At 42.4% G+C, this 18,085-nt stretch overlaps 1 protein-coding gene across 1 annotated transcript in view; it reads right to left on the bottom strand.

Moving 5' to 3' along the window:
- Window positions 1-2,368: 2,368 nt before the first annotated feature.
- The window catches only part of KIAA2012 (KIAA2012 ortholog), a 112,253-nt gene continuing 96,536 nt past the window's right edge, over window positions 2,369-18,085 (bottom strand). The window contains 7 exon segments of the mRNA XM_060302044.1: window positions 2,369-2,507; window positions 4,384-4,603; window positions 5,427-5,596; window positions 6,241-6,413; window positions 8,429-8,811; window positions 10,315-10,429; window positions 15,391-15,556. Of these exon segments, the coding sequence (XP_060158027.1) occupies window positions 2,369-2,507; window positions 4,384-4,603; window positions 5,427-5,596; window positions 6,241-6,413; window positions 8,429-8,811; window positions 10,315-10,429; window positions 15,391-15,556 (1,366 nt within the window).

The following is an 18,085-nucleotide window of genomic DNA, read 5'->3' on the forward strand; positions in this document are numbered from 1 at the left end:
ACTGTGATGACGATCATGACTTTGAAGCCCTGAAAGTTACTGAAGTGCCTTCTGAATTAAGGATTTAATTAAGGCCACAAGACCTTTTTAAATACCCAGTGTTGTTTTTTTTAAAAACTTGATATTCCTGTATGGTGCATATATATGATACAGTTACCCAATATGTTGAATAAATGGGCACGCCAAAAATTCTTAATTGATATTGATAATTTCAGTTTTTCCCTTAACAATTTACAAAATGTTCTGTGCTTAGTTAAGGTTTGGTATATTTTGTTTATATTTTCTTTTATTTTTTATATCCTCTCTTTAAACTGTATAAAATTAAAATACCAAATTAGTTCCTTAATTAGAGGGCTTAACTTTTTCTTTTAAATCCTTAATGAATCACAGAATTCAGTATATCTGTGCATATACATAATCCTATTTCATATTATTCCAAATAGAATGTCATCTAACTGCATTAGAAGAGCGAATAAGACCTATCTCTAATGCATTTTATAAACTGTTATAGTTTGAATCCCTTCTCAAGTCCTCTATTGAAAAATAATTGGCTTGCCTTATAAATTCTTATATTTGACCCTAACTGAAAAATTATTTGTATTGTACATATATATTCTAGGTAAATTAGAGCTTTTAGACCATTACCTGGCATTTATCATTATATTTAAATAGTAACTTGGAGTCAGACCCATTTCTAGAAAGTCCTCATTGAGTTGCATATTTCTGTCAGGCCTGAGTCACAAACCTCATAGGCTATTTGAACTATCCAGAATGTGTGAATATGTAGTTTGGTATCTTAGCTTTGTTTGCATCTCTTTCTGAGGGCTCTCAGCATTTAGGTGGTGGAGCTTAACTATAATATAATTTGGGGGATATAATTTTCTTGATTTTAGTTTATTGGATTCTTCTAAATGCTTTGCAGTCTGCTATGGTTAACTGAAAAATGCGCTTATCTGGTTAGTAGTGCTGATAAAACAGGCTTTTCACAGCAACAATTTAATAGAATATCAGATTTGGAAGGGACCTCGAATACCATTTAGTGTAGCCTCTCTACCTGGTGCTTGACTGCAACATCCTAAATTTGTAAAAGAAGGGAGAAAATAAAATCAGTAATGGTAATTTCCCCCGCAAGGATGTTTTCCTTGAGTGTTCTTTCTTCTCGGTTGAATTATTTGAGGTGCTCCTTTCTCACCTAAGTATTATTGAATGAATGAATGAATGTGCAAGTAGGATCGACAAGTTTGAGAAAAAGTTTTAAATGGCATATTTAAATTCACTGATAGCCAGTGTTTTGGCCATTTTATTTCTATTTAAAGCAAGTGTTTGAAAATAAGCATCAAATCTAAGCAAGTCCAGTAACACAGCAATACAGACTCAAAATTAAGCTTCACTTTTGGATTGTGGAAGCGCATTTCCTGTAGAAAGCACCTTACAAGCATTAGTGGGAGATTTGAGGGAATCATCTGCAAATACTAAGTTTTTTTAGCTGTACACAGTGAAGTATAGAATAGGGCCAAAGGAAATTCGTGGGAAAATTCAGGTTCAGATACTGCTTGCTTTAACATCTTTTTACATATCTTATTTGCTAAAGGTCCTTCATCCCCTTTAATGATCAATCTATGATAGATACTTAATCAGATACTTACTGATATTAAGGAGATGTTAAAGACATTATCTAATCAAGACGCTTATAGGATCAGTGTGATTTAAAAAATGGGGAAATTATGTGAGTGGCTGGTTTTTCAAGACACAGGAGCAAAACTTCAAGATCGGTTAATTTTCTGGGCTCTAGAATACAGTGTTGTCCAACAGAACTTTCTGTGAGGATGAAAATGTTCACCTACAGTAACCAGTAGCCACATCTGGCTATTGAGCACCTGAAATGTGGCTAGTGTGACTGGAGAACTGAATGTTTTAACTTACATTTAAATAGCTACCTGTGGCTCCTCTTTGCTAATTCAGAACTATTGCATTATAGAATTTCCATTTACCTACAGCACTTTCAGAGACACTGAAATGAAATACTTCAGCTACCCTGAGATTATGTTAATGTCTTACTCACTGAAATTAAGCTGAAATTTACTGAAATTCAAACAAATTATGAAATTATTGGCTAATTTTAGGCACCAAAGCTTCTGGATTTACGTGGTTCCAGAGAACATAAAGGATTTAGGTGTGTGACAAGTTTGACTGGATTGAGTAAGGTTTGGGTGGTGGGGAGGGAGGGCCTAGAGTGAAGTGAAGGGTGGGGTGAGGTGAGGTGAACCAGATGAAACGGAGCTAACTGAGCTCAGGATGGAACTTCATTACAGAAGCAAGTTACTCGTCTTCTGTCACCACCTCCTAACTTTTTAGTTTTCTTCTAGTCTTAAGGTCTTGGTATTTGTAGGAACTGGAAGTAAGATTAGACCCATGGTCTGGAAATGTTCTGTGTCCACTGTAGGCCATTGGCTTCCTTACAGAGTTCTTGGTGGAAATGAAGATGTTTCTTCAAAGCAGCTTTTTGCCTGAGGAAACAACCCCACCCGCAATCACAATACTGATGAAGCATCCTAGAAATTGTCCTTGTAAGCTCGTGGAAGAATTTTGGATTTCAGTCATCATCAGACTTGGGGCTACTGATCTTGCATTTTAGTGGAAGATCATACTCTGTTCATTTAGTGACTTTACATATGAGGTTTAGAGTATCATGACCCTCCTACTAGGAAAGTAAAAGGAAAGGTGTAACAGTTCTTAAATTTGTATTGCTGGAAGGGACTTCCTTGTTTTGGAGATGAAGAAACAGGCCAGAGAAGTTAAATGTACCTGGGCCAATGTCACACAAGTGAAGACGAAATCAAGCTAGTTGGCATCAAGTTCTCCTAACCCTTGCTGGAATGAGGCTCTTTCACACCCCTCATATACCCCTTTAATTACTTGGTTTTTTGCTTTCACCTACTTGGATTAGTGTTGCAAAATTGCTCAACTTCCCCTCGTACTACTTGCCAGTTTTCCTTTTGTGGAAAACTGCAACTCCAGTAGCTTGCTGTTGGTTTCAATAGTTATGAACCCAACGCTACTGCTATGATACATGGAGCACGTAATTTTGAAATTGAATCAAGACTTCCCTAATGATCTGTTTTGTAATTCGCGTAACAGCTGAGGAATGTTTCAGGAGAGGAACAACTCAAGGTTAGGTGGAAAACCTTGAAATAGAGTTGTTCTGGCTTCCTTCTTTTTCTGGTCCCCTAAAGAGTATTTATGAGCTTAGATTAAGCTTAAGTTTTAGAAAATTACTTTCAAGGGGTAAATTGTTTACAGTTAAGATTGGAATTGTGGTTTTCTGTGTTGGGCTTCTTTACCCTTCACTTTTAATGGTTCTAAAGGGGGATGACTCTTGCCTTTACTAAGAGGGGAAATTTATGATATAGCCACTACGGAGGACCTGGTTTTTAAAGAGTCAATTGAAACCACTTCACTCAAGAGATTCTATTAGCAGAAAGATGCAGTGATCATAACTATTGCAAGAGAACAAATGGGGAAATGCTGCAGGCCCCTGATGGCTGATTCTGGGCTATTTCTCCTAACAAGGCCTACCTCTCTGACTTCATCTGGAATATTCTTTGTGCCTTGTTCACTTCATTCCAGCCATGCTTGCTTTCTTTTATTCTTCCACCATGCCAGCCTCATTCCTTTCTTTGAGCTTTTGCACTTGCTGTTTACCTACTGGAATATTTTTCTTCCAGATGTTTATGTGGCTAACTCGTTGTCATTCAGGTTTCACCTTATGTATCACCTCTTCTAAGGTGTTACCCTGGCCGATCCGTCTGAACCAAACCTCCTGCAATCCTATCACATCTTTAAAGAATTTCTGAATAGCATTTATTGCCAGCTTAAAAAATCTTTGTTTAGAGTCTGTCTCCCCACCCCCACCCCTAGAATGTAAATGCCGTGGGAGAAGAGACATCTGTCTTGTTTACTCCTGAATTCCCAGTGTCCAGAATAGTGTTTGGCACATAATAGGTACCCAATAAATACTTACTGAGAAAGGTACTGGTTCAGGACCAGGGAGTCTTAGATCTTGTCCTGGTACTGCCCCTAAGTCACTGTTAGCCCTAATCAAGATCCTTCTCTCTGGGACTTGGATTTCTCATCTGTGAACCAGAGGGCTGAGATAGATGATCTGTAAACTCCCTTCTAGCTTCCATATGAGTTCTTTAAGCCACCAAGAAATTCTGTGACCTTTGCAGCAGGAGAATCTCTATTTTTTAGTTCTTCCAAACCATGCTATGGGAAGTGGGAAAACTTCACGTGCCCAAAGGCAGTGCAAAGCTAGTACTAGTAGCAGGCAGTCAAGCCTTTGAACAGTCCCACTACTGCAACTGTTGCCCAAATAGCAAATACCTGGCTTGTTCCTGGACTTGTTTCATGGCTTCCTCCAGAGCCAGCCTTGCTGCTTCCTCTTCCTTTCGCCGTCTGTCCTCTGCTTCCAGCCGAGCCTTCTCTTCTGCTTCCTGTTTCCACTGCTGATACTCCAGCCATTCTTCTTCAGTCATTTCCATCAGGCGCTTTTGTTCTTCTGCTAACTGCATTTCCAATTCCTTCTGCCTTTGCTTCTCTGCCTCTGCAGAACAGAAAGGCAGGTAGGCTCAGCAGGGGTCTCATTATTGGGGAAAACAACTCTCTGATCTGACTCTCAAGTCTGTGATTCCCAGGGACTCCCAATGAGATATTCTGTAGCTTACCTGACAGCAGGTTGCCAGATCCTCTGTGGGGATTACCTTGGGTTAACTTACTAATTTAAGAGCCCTTTATCAAGCACCTACTATGTGCAGTGCACTGTGTGCAATGAATACAAAACCTTGGGGAAGAAGTTTCCAGAGCCTGGTACGTTCATGGGTGGTATGCAGATGGGTTGGGGACAGGTGTCACAGCAGGGTCTGGAGAAACTTGGTGCTTACTCAGCTGGACTGACCAGTCTACAGAGTGTCATCTGTTAAAGTGCTTTCCTATTCCTCAAACGTGAGGCTGTAGAGATTCCACACATCACCTGAAAGGCTGCCCTGAAGCTATCCAGATGTTTGACTGTTTCCATCTGCTAGGGAAGGACGCAAGGAGCCAGGGCTATGTCTCCAATTTAGGCATCTTCTGAGCAATGCTGGAAGGGCAATGAGAGGGGCAGGGTCCCACTTCAGGAGATTACTGAATTGGGAGTGGGACCCAAAAGTCATTTCCACAAATGAGTCTTTCTTGTTTTGATCTAATAACTCACTAGAGTCACACATATTAAATCACTTTGAAAAAAATCAGCTTATCCATTTAGAGTGCTTCACACTGAGACCTAGGATAGGAATAACTCTGGGGAGAGTCAAATGAACACCCACAGTGGGATAAATATACTTCTGTCCCAGATAGATGGGCGTTGCAGAGAGCTGAGTCCCCCTCACCAGCCTTCTTGGCTTCCTCCCGCTGCTTCTTTCTCTGCAGTTCCTGCAGCTTCCTCCAGAACTCCTGTTGCTGCCGAGCTCTCTCTTGGACCATTTGCAACTGGAGCCACTGCTCTTTCTCCTCCTTCTCCTGCCTCTGCTGTTCTTCCTCGAGTGTCTGTTTCCTAAAGCTGAGAAAACCCACAAATTGGTCAGGGAAATGGCAGAAAACACTGTCCTTTTAGGACACGCCGTGCCTCTGATGGAGGCTTTGCTGGCTGCAGGCCACACGGAGCGTCCCATTCAGAGGAGACTCGTTTTCTAAGGGAAGCCTAACTGAAGAGCAGAAGCAAGAACACAACAGGCCTGGAACTAGAAGCCTGGAAGTTTCAACACAGCTCTGTGCTCTGGCGCGGGAGCCTAAGTTCCCAGAGCCTCATTTTCCATTCTTATCAAATGGATTTTGAAATTCCTGTCTCACAGTGTTGTTGTGAAGATTAAATGAGCCCAGAGGCCTATGGAAGAGCCTAACACAATGCAGACACATGTGGCAAGAGGCGCAACAAATGTTTGCTGGACTGGATCTCAAAGCCCTCCTGGGAAGATCCTGTGAACATCTGTCTGGAGTAACCCTAATGGTTTAAGACACCACATCTTATCTTTGGTCCAGATTGTCCCTGGGATAACCAGGATAGTGAAAAACGAGACGTGCTGTTTTACTTCAGGGCATGAGCCTCAGAACCAGCTTTACCCCTAGTGGAAGTCAACCCTTGCCTTATCTTCTGCTTCCTATCGTGGCCGTGGCCTCCGTGGCCACCGTGGCTGCCCTACCCACCGGATCTCCTGCGCGCGGTTCCGCGGCTCCAGCTCCTCCTTCATCTTCTCTGCCCGCTCCAGGTGCTCCTGCTGCCTTCTCTTCCTCTCCATCTCCAGCCGTCTCATCTCGGCCCTCTCTGCTCGCAGCCTGGCCCAGGAAGCTTTCTCTGGCTCCCTCTTAGCGAGGAGGGCCTAAGGAACCAGAGTGTTCTTAGTGCAAGGGACGTACGCTAATCACGGGGACCTTGTATCGGCAGCGAGCCGTCCTCCACCCACGGGATGTTGCCTCTAATTAGAGATTAGGTGGTTTCCACACTCTGACCACAGCTGTATAAACTCTGCCACCACTGGCCTGGGCTCTGGGATCTGATCGACCTGGATCTAAGTCTCTCTCTTACTTGCTTCAGAATTTGGGGATAACTTAATTTCTTGGATATTGTCTTCCGTTTAGCTGGCTGTTACCAGAATTAACTGAAATAGTGAAAGAGACAACATAATGTCTGGTACATCGTTTGTCTAGATGCACGTTATAATCACCCAAGGAGCTTTTAAAAAGTACTTGAGGCCAAAAGCCCCACCCAGACCAATTAAATGAGAATACCTAGGTGGGAGGCCTTGGTGGGTTTTCAAAAATTTAATTTAATTGTTTTCGCCACGCCACAGGGCTTGTGGGATCTTAGTTCACCCACCAGGGATCGAACCCAGACCCGGCAGTAGAAGCTTGGAGTCCTAACCACTGGACTGCCAGGGAACTCCTTTTTTTTTTTTTTTTAATATACTTTTTTCTTGGTGGTTTAAAAAACATATTCCAGTGATTCTAACGTGAAGCCAGGGCTCAGAACCACAGGTTCTAGATAAAGGCTGTTTTAGGGGCAGACTTATGTGTAGATGTGTCAAACTCATATTTAATCCTATGCAAATCCCCTTTTTCAATGAAACGTTCTCTTGGTTCCTGTGAAGAGCATCTTAGCTTTCTTTTTCTTCCTGATGCCTCCTCCTCAGTCAGAAATATCCTCATGAGGGGAACCTTGAATGGCAGCTCTTCCATGGGCACTCTGTGTATCCAGCTTGGGGTGGATACTTCCTTGCTTTTTAGCCTTTACTGAGGCAGCATGGTACTGTGGATTGACAATAAATCTAGAAATCCTGAGTCTATAGCAGGCTCAGAAAAGTTCTGCCCACAGCTTAAAATTTTCATCTGCTGTATAAAGCAGAATCCTATAGTCTAGGCAGCTGGGAAGATTGAGAACTAGTAAGGAAAAATCTTTCTGAAATCCTTTTTGGAAGACCACAGGCTGTAAAATAAATAAATACACAATAATTGAAAATAGTGACAAGAGCTCTGATTTTGGAGTCGAAAGATCTAAGTCTTGGCTCTACCACTTGATGGTTGTGTAACTTCTGGCAACAAACATCCAACTCTTTTAAGCCTCAGCTTCTAGGTCTGTAAAATGGGACGAATCATACCTGGGTCACAGGTGTGGCTGTAAAGATTAAATGAAATTCAGCAGAGTTGTACCATATTTGCATGTAACTTATGCGAGTTTAACCATAGTGGTTTAGCTGTGGGTACGTTTGCAGTGTTTAAAGAAAAGGGAGATAGATGTGTGTGTATAAGTTACCCATGGCCCAGAGGTGTGCCGCAGAAAAGCAGATTAGGAATGGAGGAATTTCTGCAGCTTTTGAGAGGCAAGCAATACATGAACTCCAGGCCAAGTCAAGAATATGTGCTTGGGGCTTCCCTGGTGGCGCAGTGGTTGAGAGTCCGCCTGCCGATGCAGGGGACATGGGTTCGTGCCCCGGTCCGGGAAGACCCCACATGCCACGGAGCGGCTGGGTCCGTGAGCTATGGCCGCTGAGCCTGCGCGTCTGGGGCCTGAATTCACCTTTCCTTGTAACTGTGAGGCCTGTACCTCTCACAAATGGGTGCTGTGCCAACTTTCTGCTCTTTAAGGGTGGGTACCTGCCCTAGTAGTTTGAGAGCCTCACAGAATACATCATTTCAGAGGGGCTTTGCCACCCTGTGTCTTTGATCAGATCTGGCTTCTTAAAGGGTCAGAAGGTACCAAAGTAGAACAAATAAAGCCACTATGTAGTAGAGCTGTTTCAGTAACTGCAATGTAATTCAGGGCAGTTTTTCCTACCTCTTCAGTTGCACCAGTGAGGACTGAAATCCCTCTGGCCAAGGTGAGAATATTGGACCCTACCTTGGAAGGGTCCTTATGGCTTCCCTCTTCTTCAGATTCCATGTTTCCAGGGACAGTTGCAGTCTGGGTGGGCGATGACCTTCCAACTATAGAAACTTGGCTCTCAGGGGCATCAAATTTGGAAGAAAGCCAAGGGTCCTCTACAACAGAGCCTGAAGGAAAGAAACTTCCATCTGAGGTGTCTTTAGTTTTCTTAGAGTTAATGACATCAGGCCCACTCAGCTCTGCTACTATTTCCGGATTCCTTTCCTTCTGTGTCTTTCTCCTTTTGACTCCAGGTTTTTTTCCTTTGGGAATTAGCTCTGATTTCTTTTTGACTCCAGGTTTTTTTCCTTTGGGAATTAGCTCTGATTTCTTTTCAGCCTTTGATTCCTTTGACTTTCCTGGGAGAGAACAATGCAGGATAGAGACATAGCTAATAAATGTGATCTCTGCGTCCTTTTCAGTAACTTTAAAACTTCCGTGTGCAATGGAATCACCTGGGTGCAGGTTCCTGAGCCACACCCCAGAGTCTGATTCTGTAGGAATCTGCATTTTAACAACCACTCCAAGCGTTTTGAGAAGGGTAGTCCATAGACTACCCTTTGAGAAACTGCCTTATCCTACTTGGATCAACTGTAATTCAGCAGTCTTGCTACTAAAGAACTTCTGATACACCCTGACCTATGGTGGGGGTAAGACTCTCTGGAGGGAAGACCTATAGGTACAGCTGGAAAGTCATGCCTCAGGAGTCTAGCTTGAGGTTGCAGCTTTGTAACCTGGTAAAGTTTAAACCTTCCATACTCTTAAGGCCTTTTCCTCAATTCTCCTCTGGGGCCACAAGTATTTCCTTCCCCAGTCCTGCCAATGCTACCTAAGTTACGGGTGACAACGATGTAAATTCAGCAAGACTTTAAAAAGCAAACCTCAAAACTAGATCTGGATGAACAACAAGGTCCTACTGTAGAGCATAGGGAACTATATTCAACGTCCTGGGATAAACCATAATGGAAAAGAATATAAAAAAAGAATGTATGTGCAGAACTGAGTCACTTTGCTGTACAGCAGAGATTGGCACAGCATTGTAAATCAACTACACTTCGATTTAAAAAAAAGAAAAGATCTGATCCAGGTAACTATCCAATGTCATCCTTTTTGACAGCCTTTGATTTATTTCGAGGGTCTTCATATGGCCGGGAAAGAATGAGTGTAGGTTTTAGGTTAAAGAAGGTCCTTAGAACACAACATTGTAAATCAACTCTACTCCAATAAAAATTAATTAAAAAGAAACAAAGAAAAGAAAGTCCCCAGAAGCATAGGAACCTGAATTCCTTGTGAGGTGCAACACAAGGAACCAAGAAGAAAAATGCCAGCTGGAGTAACCATTCAGAGCATGTTGCAACCTTCCCCTTCCCAAATGCTCTCACGGACCAATTCTCAGATTATGACAATTTATTGTTCACAGAGGCAGTGTTTGAGAGTTATGAGTTTGGAATCAAATGACAGGTCCAGACCCTGGGTCCACCACTTTACCGTTTGATCTGTTTGATGTTACGCAAGTCACCCAGCCTCTCCACGTGATATAATAATAGCGCTTACTTTATGGAGCTGTGGTGGATATTTCATGACGTCATAAATGCAGAGCTCCTAATTCAGTGGGTATTCATTTAATAGGTGTTAGTGTTATTATTGTAATTTTCTCTCTTGGTGATTATAGGTCTCTAGAGTCCCCTGGTTTCCTCTATCCTTATCTCCCAAGATATTGACATGAAGTAAGGCTGCAACACCATCTTAGCTGTGGTAGTCAAGGAGACTCAACACAGATCGTTTGTCCCATAGGATCCATGCTGATTCTCCATGGCACCTTCTGGCTACCATTAGGTGTGTTCTCCTGGATGGTCCCTTACCAACAGCAGCCTCTGCTTCCCCACGGAGCTTTCCTTCTCTCTCCCTCTTGGGTGCCTTGGACTTATCTGTCTTGGTTCTTCTCTTTCTCTTGGCTTTGTCAATCAACTCTATCTCCTAAAGGTGAAAAATTAAGGAAAGGGAACATGATATATGTAGAAAGCAAAGAAAAAAAAAAACCATCAAAGGGAGATTATGTTGGGAATTCCCTGGCAGTCTAGTGGTTAGGGCTTGGCGTTTTCACTGCCGGGGCCTGGGTTCAATCCCTGGTCAGGGAACTAAGATCCTTCAGGCCCTGTGGCATGGACAAAAAACAAACAGGACTTCCCTGGTGGCGCAGTGGTTAAGAATCCGCCTGCCAATGCAGGGGACATGGGTTCGATCCTCAGTCTGGGAAGATCCCACATGCCATGGAGCAACTAAGCCTGTGCGCCACAACTACTGAACCTGTACTCTAGAGCCCGCAAACCACAACTACTGAGCCCATGTGCCACAACTACTGAAGCCCATGTACCTAGAGCCTGTGTTCCACAACAAGAGAAGGCACTGCAATGAGAAGCCCACGTACTGCAACAAAGAGTAGCCCCCGCTCGCCACAACTAGAGAAAAGTCCACGTGCAGCAATGAAGACCCAACGCAGCCAAAAATAAATAAATAAATTTATAAAACAAACAAACAGAAACAAAAGAAAACAGAGATTATGTTGAACAAGACAGAATGGCTTAGAATGGAATTCATATGGGTTCCATATGAAGCAGAAGAGTGATATTTATTTATTTATTTTAAATTTTATTTATTTATTTATTTTAAATTTTATTTATTTATTTATTATGTATTTATTTTTGTCTGTGTTAGGTCTTCTTTGCTGCATGTGGGCTTTCTCTAGTTGCGGCGAGTGGGAATGGGCTTCTCATTGTGGTGGTTTCTCTTGTTGTGGAGCACGGGCTCTAGACGTGCAGGCTCAGTAGTTGTGGCATATGGGCTCTACAGCACAGGCTCAGTAGTTGTGGCGCACGGGCTTAGTTTCTCCACGACATGTGGGATCTTCCCAGACCAGTGCTTGAATCCCCTGCATTGGCAGGCGGATTCTTAACCACTGTGCCACCAGGGAAGTCCCAAGAGTGATATTTAGAGAATGTGGAGCTTGTAGGGAGATCCTAAGGTTCAGCCTTTGATATAATTTCAGTTATAATTTCATAAAAAGAAAGAGAAATAGAATATACTTTATGATCTGCCCCCTTTTTTGTTTTCTTTTTCCTTTTTTGGCTGCACCGCACAGCTTGTGGGATTTTAGTTCCCTGACCAGGGATTGAACCCGGATCCATGGCAGTGAAAGCCCGAGTCTTAACCACTGGACCACCAGGGAATTCCCTGCTCCCTTTTTGATGCTAAACCATCATCTACAGAGCTGGACCAAAGTGAAGCATTTTTCACCTTTGATAGATTGCTGTTGCCACAATTAATGGTTAACTAGTTTAAATCAAATCAAAGCCAGCTCTATTCACTGCTGCATCATTTCCTAACTTTTGGGAAACTTCAAGCATATGACCGCAGCCATGTCAGTCTTCACCTTTCCCCATGGGCTGAAACAATATAGAGTTTCTTCCTAAGAGAGGATGGCCACGACTACCCACTCGGTACCTGTGACGTTGTGACATAATAAGAAATATATATTTGGTCTTCGTCGCTAGCCTCTGACACAGAACTCCTAAAATTCTTGTACAGGCATACCTCAGAGATATTGTAGGTTTGGTTGCAGACAACTCCAATAATGTGAATACTGGAATATAGCAAGTCACATGAATATTTTTTTTCCCCAGGGCCTATGAAAGTTTTGTTTACTTATGTAGTCTATTAAGTGTGCAATAGTGTTACGTCTAAAAAAACAATGTACATACCTGAATTAAAAAATACTTTACTGTTAAAAAAATCATCTGAGCCTTCAATGGGTCATAATCTTTTCACGGTGGAGGGTCTTGTCTTGATGGCCACTGACTGATCACGATGTTGGTTGCTGAAGGTTGCAGTGGCTGTAGAAATTTCTTAAAATAAGACAACAATGATGTTTGCCGCATTGATTGGCATTTCCTTTCGTGAACAATTTCTCTGTAGCATGCAATGCTGTTTGGTAGCATTTTACCCACAGTAGAACTTTCAAAATTGGAGTCAATCCTCTCAAACCCTGCTGCTGCGAGTAGATTTCAACTCAAGAAACCAGTTTTTTTGCTCCTCTAGTTCTCTTGCTATTTTGACCACATCTGCAGTTACTTCCTCCACTGAAGTCTTGAACCCCTTAAAGTCACCTATGAGGGTTGCAATCAGCTTCTTCCAAGCTCCTGTTAATATTGATGTTTTGACTTCTTTCCATGACTCACAAATGTTCCTTTGTTTTTTGGCTGTGCCTTGCAGCTTGCAGGATCTTAGTTCCCCAACCGGGGATTGAACCCGGACTACAGCAGTGAAAGCGCTGAGTCCTAACCACTGGACCATCAGAGAATTCCCCACAAATGTTCTTAATGGCATCTAGAATGGTGAATCCTTTCCAGATGGTTCTCGATTTTGCCCAGATCCATTAGAGGAATCACTAGGTATGGCAGCTAGAGTCTTACGAGATGTATTTCTTAAAAAAATAACACTTGAAAGTTGAAATGGCTCCTTGACATGTGGGCTGCAGAATGTTGTGTTAGCAGACATGAAAACAACATTAATTTTGTACATCTCCATCAGAGCTCTTGGGTGACCAGGTGCATTGTCAATGAGCGGTAATATTTTGAAAGGAATCTTCTTTTCTGAGCAGTAGATCTCAACAGTGGGCTTAAAATACTCAGTAAACCGTGTTGCTAACAGATATGCTGTCATCCAGGCTTTGTTGGTCCATATACAGAGCACAGGCAGAATAGATTTGGCATCATTCTTAAGGGCCCTAGGATTTTTGGAATGGTAAATGAGCATTGACCTCAACTTCAAGTCACCAGCTGCATTAGCCCCTAACATTCAGGCTGTCCTTTGAAGCTTTGAAGCCAGGCACTGACTTCTCTCTAGCTCTGAAAGTCCTAGATGGCATCTTCTTTCAGCATAAGGCTGTTTCATCTACATTGAAAATCTGTGGTTTAGTGTGGCCACCTTGGTTAATTATCGTAGCTAGATCTCCTGGATAACTTGCTGCAGGCTTCTCCTCAGCACCTGCTGCTTCACCTTGCACTTTTGTTATGGAGACGGCTTCACGCCTTAAACCTCAAGAACTAACCTTTGCTCGCTTCAAATTCTTCTGCAGCTTCCTCACCTCTCTCAGCCTTCATAGAATTGAAGAGAGTTAGGGCCTTGCTCTGGATTAGGTTTTGGCTTAAGGGAATGTTGTGGCTGGTTTGATCTTCCATCAAGACTACTCCAACTTTCTCCGTATCAGCAATAAGGCTCTTTTGTTTTCTTACCATTCATGTGATCGCTGGAGTAGCAGTTTTAACTTCCTTCAAAAACCTTTCCTTTGCATTCACAACCTGGCTAACGGTTTGGTGCAAACGGCGTAGCTTTTCGGTCTCTCTCAGCTTTCCACATGCCTTCCTCACTAAGCTTAATCATTTCTAGTTTTTGATTTAAAGTGGGAGACGTGAAACATTTCTTTTTACTTGAACACTTTGAGGCCATTGTAGGATTACTAACTGGCCTGATTTCAGTATTGTTGTGTCTCAGGGAATAGGGAGGCTTGAGGAAAGGAAGAGAGGGAACGGCTGATCCGTGGAGCAGTCAGAACAGGTATTTACTGATTAGGTTCACCATCTCATATGGGCATGGCTCATGGTGCTCCAAAACAATTAAAATGGTAACATCAAAGATCACTGATCACAGATCACCATAACAAATATAATAATAATGGAAAAACTTGAAATGTTGTGAGAATTACCAAAATGTGACACAGAGGCACAAAGTGAGCCAATGCTGTTGGAAAAGTGGTGCTGATAGACTTGCTTGAAGCAGGCTGCCACAGACCTTCAATTTGTAAAAACACATTTATCTGTGAAGTGCAATAAAATGAAACATAATAAAATGAGAGGTATGCCTCTAATTTCTGGAGCATAAACAGGAAAGGAGTGTCTTTTGTTATTCATTAACAAGCCCCTTTCAACCACACCTGAGCTTACGGTAATGGAGTTATTTTGGAAAGCCCCTAAGGAGGGGGAACCAACCATGGGATTAGAAGGTTGGACCTTTCAGCCCCCTGCCCTTCCCGCCACCTCAGAGGAGGGGAGAAGGGCTAGAAGTTGCATTAATCACCATTTGCCAGTGATTTAATCAATCATGCTTATGTAATGAAGCCTCCATAAAAGCCCTAACCAAGGAGTTCAGATTGCTTCAGGGTTGGTGAACACATCTATGTAGTAGGAGGGTGGCACCCCCCCAACTCCATGGGGACAGGAACTCCTGTGCTTGGGACCCTTCTGGGCCTTGCCCTGTGTATCTCTTCATCTGGCTGTTCATATGTATCCTTTAAAATATCCTTCGTAATAAATCTAAACTAGTAAGTGAATGTTTCCTGAGTTTTGTGAGCTGTTCTAGCAAATTATTGAACATGAGGTTGGGTTTTAGGAACCCCTTATTTTATAGATTGTTGGTCAGAAGTACAGGTGACAACCTGGGACTTGTGATTGGTGTCTTAAGTGGAGCAGGCATGTGGGACTGAGCCCTTAACCTGTGGGGTCTGTGCTAACTCTGGGTAGCTGGTGTCAGAGTTGAATTGTAGGACACCCGGTTGGCGTCTAGAGAGCTGGAGAATTGGTTGATGTGGGAAAATCCTTCACACATGTGGTGTCAGAAGTGATGTGAGTATAGGAAAACTGAGTTTCCTTTTAGTACCTTAGTAGAAATTAGAAATGGGTACCCATCCTTCAGAAGAATGCAACCCAATACTGGGGTGCAGGGCATGGTGAGTGGACCACAGAGTGGATTTCAGCTCCCACTTTTTCCCTTTGCAGGTGCCCTTGTATAGTAAGCAATCTATACAACTGTACATGGCAGCCCTGATGGGAGCACCTTCCAGGTAGGGTTCTGGACCAAGCTCCTACCTAAGTGTTTACACTCACATGACTGATGTTGGTTGGTGTCTGCTGGTTGAACAGTCTTGGTTCAGTCTTCCCTTCTTTTCCTCTTGGAAGAAGAGATGTATCTATAGGATCCAGCCCCTCTGGGGAGTCAGGCCCATGTCCTGGGAGTCCTCTGTGTTGATGGTGCACATTATAATCTCTGCCCCTTTGAAAAAAGCAAAACAACAGGACCAAGCTAAAGAAGAACTCTGATGTATACACCACTATATGTAAAACAGATAAACAAGAAGGATTTGCTGTATAGCACAGGGAACTATATTCAGTATCTTGTAATAGCCTATAATGGAAAAGAACTGGAAAAAAAAAAGATACGTATTGTATAACTGAATCACGTGGCAGTACACCTGAAACACAATATTGTAAATCAACTATACTTCACATAAAAAGAAAAAGAAAAAAGAAAAACTCGTGGACACAGAAGAGGGAAAATGAACAAACATTAATTGAGCATCTGTTTTCTGCCAGGAACTTCACTGTGGTGGGCATTTTACACACTTGGTCAGCCCTCTTTTTCTCAACACGTCCCTGAATAAAGGAAATTAGAAAGTTAGTCTTCACTTTTGGGGTTCTCTCAGGCTAAGTTCTAAACCTTAGGGAGAAGGAGAAATAGTTGTGTTTTTTTTTAATTAAATTAATTTTTTATATAGCAGGTTCTTATTAGTTATCTATTTTATACGTATTAGTGTATACATGTCAATACCAATCTCCCAGTTCATCCCACCACCACCCCCCCCCCGCTTTCCCCCCTTGGTGGCCATACGTTTGTTCCCTACATCTGTGTCTCTACTTCTGCCTTGCAAACTGGTTCATCTGTACCATTTTTCTAGATTCCACATATATACGTTAATATACAATATTTGTTTTTCTCTTTCTGACTTACTTCACTCTGTATGACAGTCTCTAGGTCCATCCCCGTCTCTACAAATGACCCAATTTCGTTCCTTTTTATGGCTGAGTAATTTTCCATTGTAAATATGTACCACTTCTTCTTTATCCATTTGTCTGTTGATGGGCATTTAGGTTGCTTCCATGACCTAGCTATTGTAAATAGTGCTGCAATGAACATTGGGGTGCATGTGTATTTTTGAATTATGGTTTTCTCTGGGTATATGCCCAATAGTGGGATTGCTGGGTCATATGGTAATTCTATTTTTAGTTTTGTAAGGAACCTCCATACTGTTCTCCATAGTGGCTGTATCAGTTTACATTCCTACCAACAGTGCAAGAGGGTTCCCTTGTCTCCACACCCCCAAGGAAGGAATAGTTTGCCTCTCTGGGGTTGCATATTTATGACTTTAACAAAATGAAATAGGATTACCTAACTGAAATTTCTTCTATCGAAGGCTTAGCTGAAAAAAAAGTGACCTTTAAGAAAGGTTGTCACAGAAACATGCGCCTATATATCCATTTCTTTATGCCCTCTGAATTCTATTCTTGATCAAATTCAGATACCAAAATGTCATGTACTGTGTTAGTGTGATCCCTTGTAGAACTGCTGTCACTGACCATGTGTCTGGAGGATAATTGACTTATGTTCTCTGGGTAAAAAGGTCACTAAGAAAGAGCCATATGGATTGAGTAACAGCTGAAGCAGCAGCTACTGTGTGCCAGGCCTGGTCTTGGATATTTTATTTTTTAGCTAAATCAGTATTATATTTACTGAGTTGGGCTAGCACAGGGTCTTACTATAGAAACTTGAGAAATATTTATCAAATGAGGTAAATGGAATTTCCTGTAAATATATGAGTCTTTAAATCATTCAATGTCACTCTATAAAACCTATAGAAGAATACTTTAGAATTTAGTGCTAGGAAAACCTTTATTTCCCCTGAGGAACCGGCATGCTGCAAATGATAACCACAAAACCTGATCATGTTGCTCCCCTCCTTTTTTTTTTTTTTTTTTCGGTACGCGGGCCTCTCACTGTTGTGGCCTCTCCTGTCGCTGGGCACAGGCTCTGGACGCGCAGGCTCAGCGGCCATGACTCACTCTCAACCACTGCGCCACCAGGGAAGCCCCTTTTCTTTTTTTTTTTTTTTTTTGCTTTCACATTCAGTCTGAAAGGCTGAACTTTAGTCACAATGACTATAATGACTTTTGAGGAGTGTTGGTGTTCTTTTTTCTTTACCTCCAGATTAGAAATAATTTTTTTTGATTATCTCATCTTTCTTTTTTGGTGGATAGGGGGGTGTTATTGTAGGCAGTTTAAATCCATTTTGGAGAAGATGAGATACAAAAGTTAAAACGTGGAGTTCTCCAGATAGCTGCCTCAATACCCAAGTGCCCCGTTCCCTTTTTTGTTCTTAGAGAGCACCCAGCCTTTCTGACCCAGGAGGGAATCCTGATACCATGAGGCAGGTGAGAGCAGGTTCTAAAGTCACCAAGGCTCATGGGAGGTCACAGAGGCTATCGGTCCAGCTTGCCACTGCCAACCGGGGCTTGGGTGAAGTGACTGGGCCTGACCGGCCGAGCTGCTGGCTGATGAGCTCATAGTACGCACATGGTGAGCACACAGGAATCACTTAATACACGTTAGCAATTTGTATTAGTATTATTGGTATCATTGATTTTACCCAGAGCTGAGTGAATGCTGAGAGGAGAAACCAAGGTTGAGCTGAGAGACCTCTGCTTTCGAGGCATGTCTGCAGAGCTCAGATATGTGGAAAAATGGAAA

This window comes from Globicephala melas, chromosome 7 (genome assembly GCF_963455315.2).
Source record: "Globicephala melas chromosome 7, mGloMel1.2, whole genome shotgun sequence".
Taxonomy (NCBI): Eukaryota; Metazoa; Chordata; class Mammalia; order Artiodactyla; family Delphinidae; genus Globicephala; species Globicephala melas.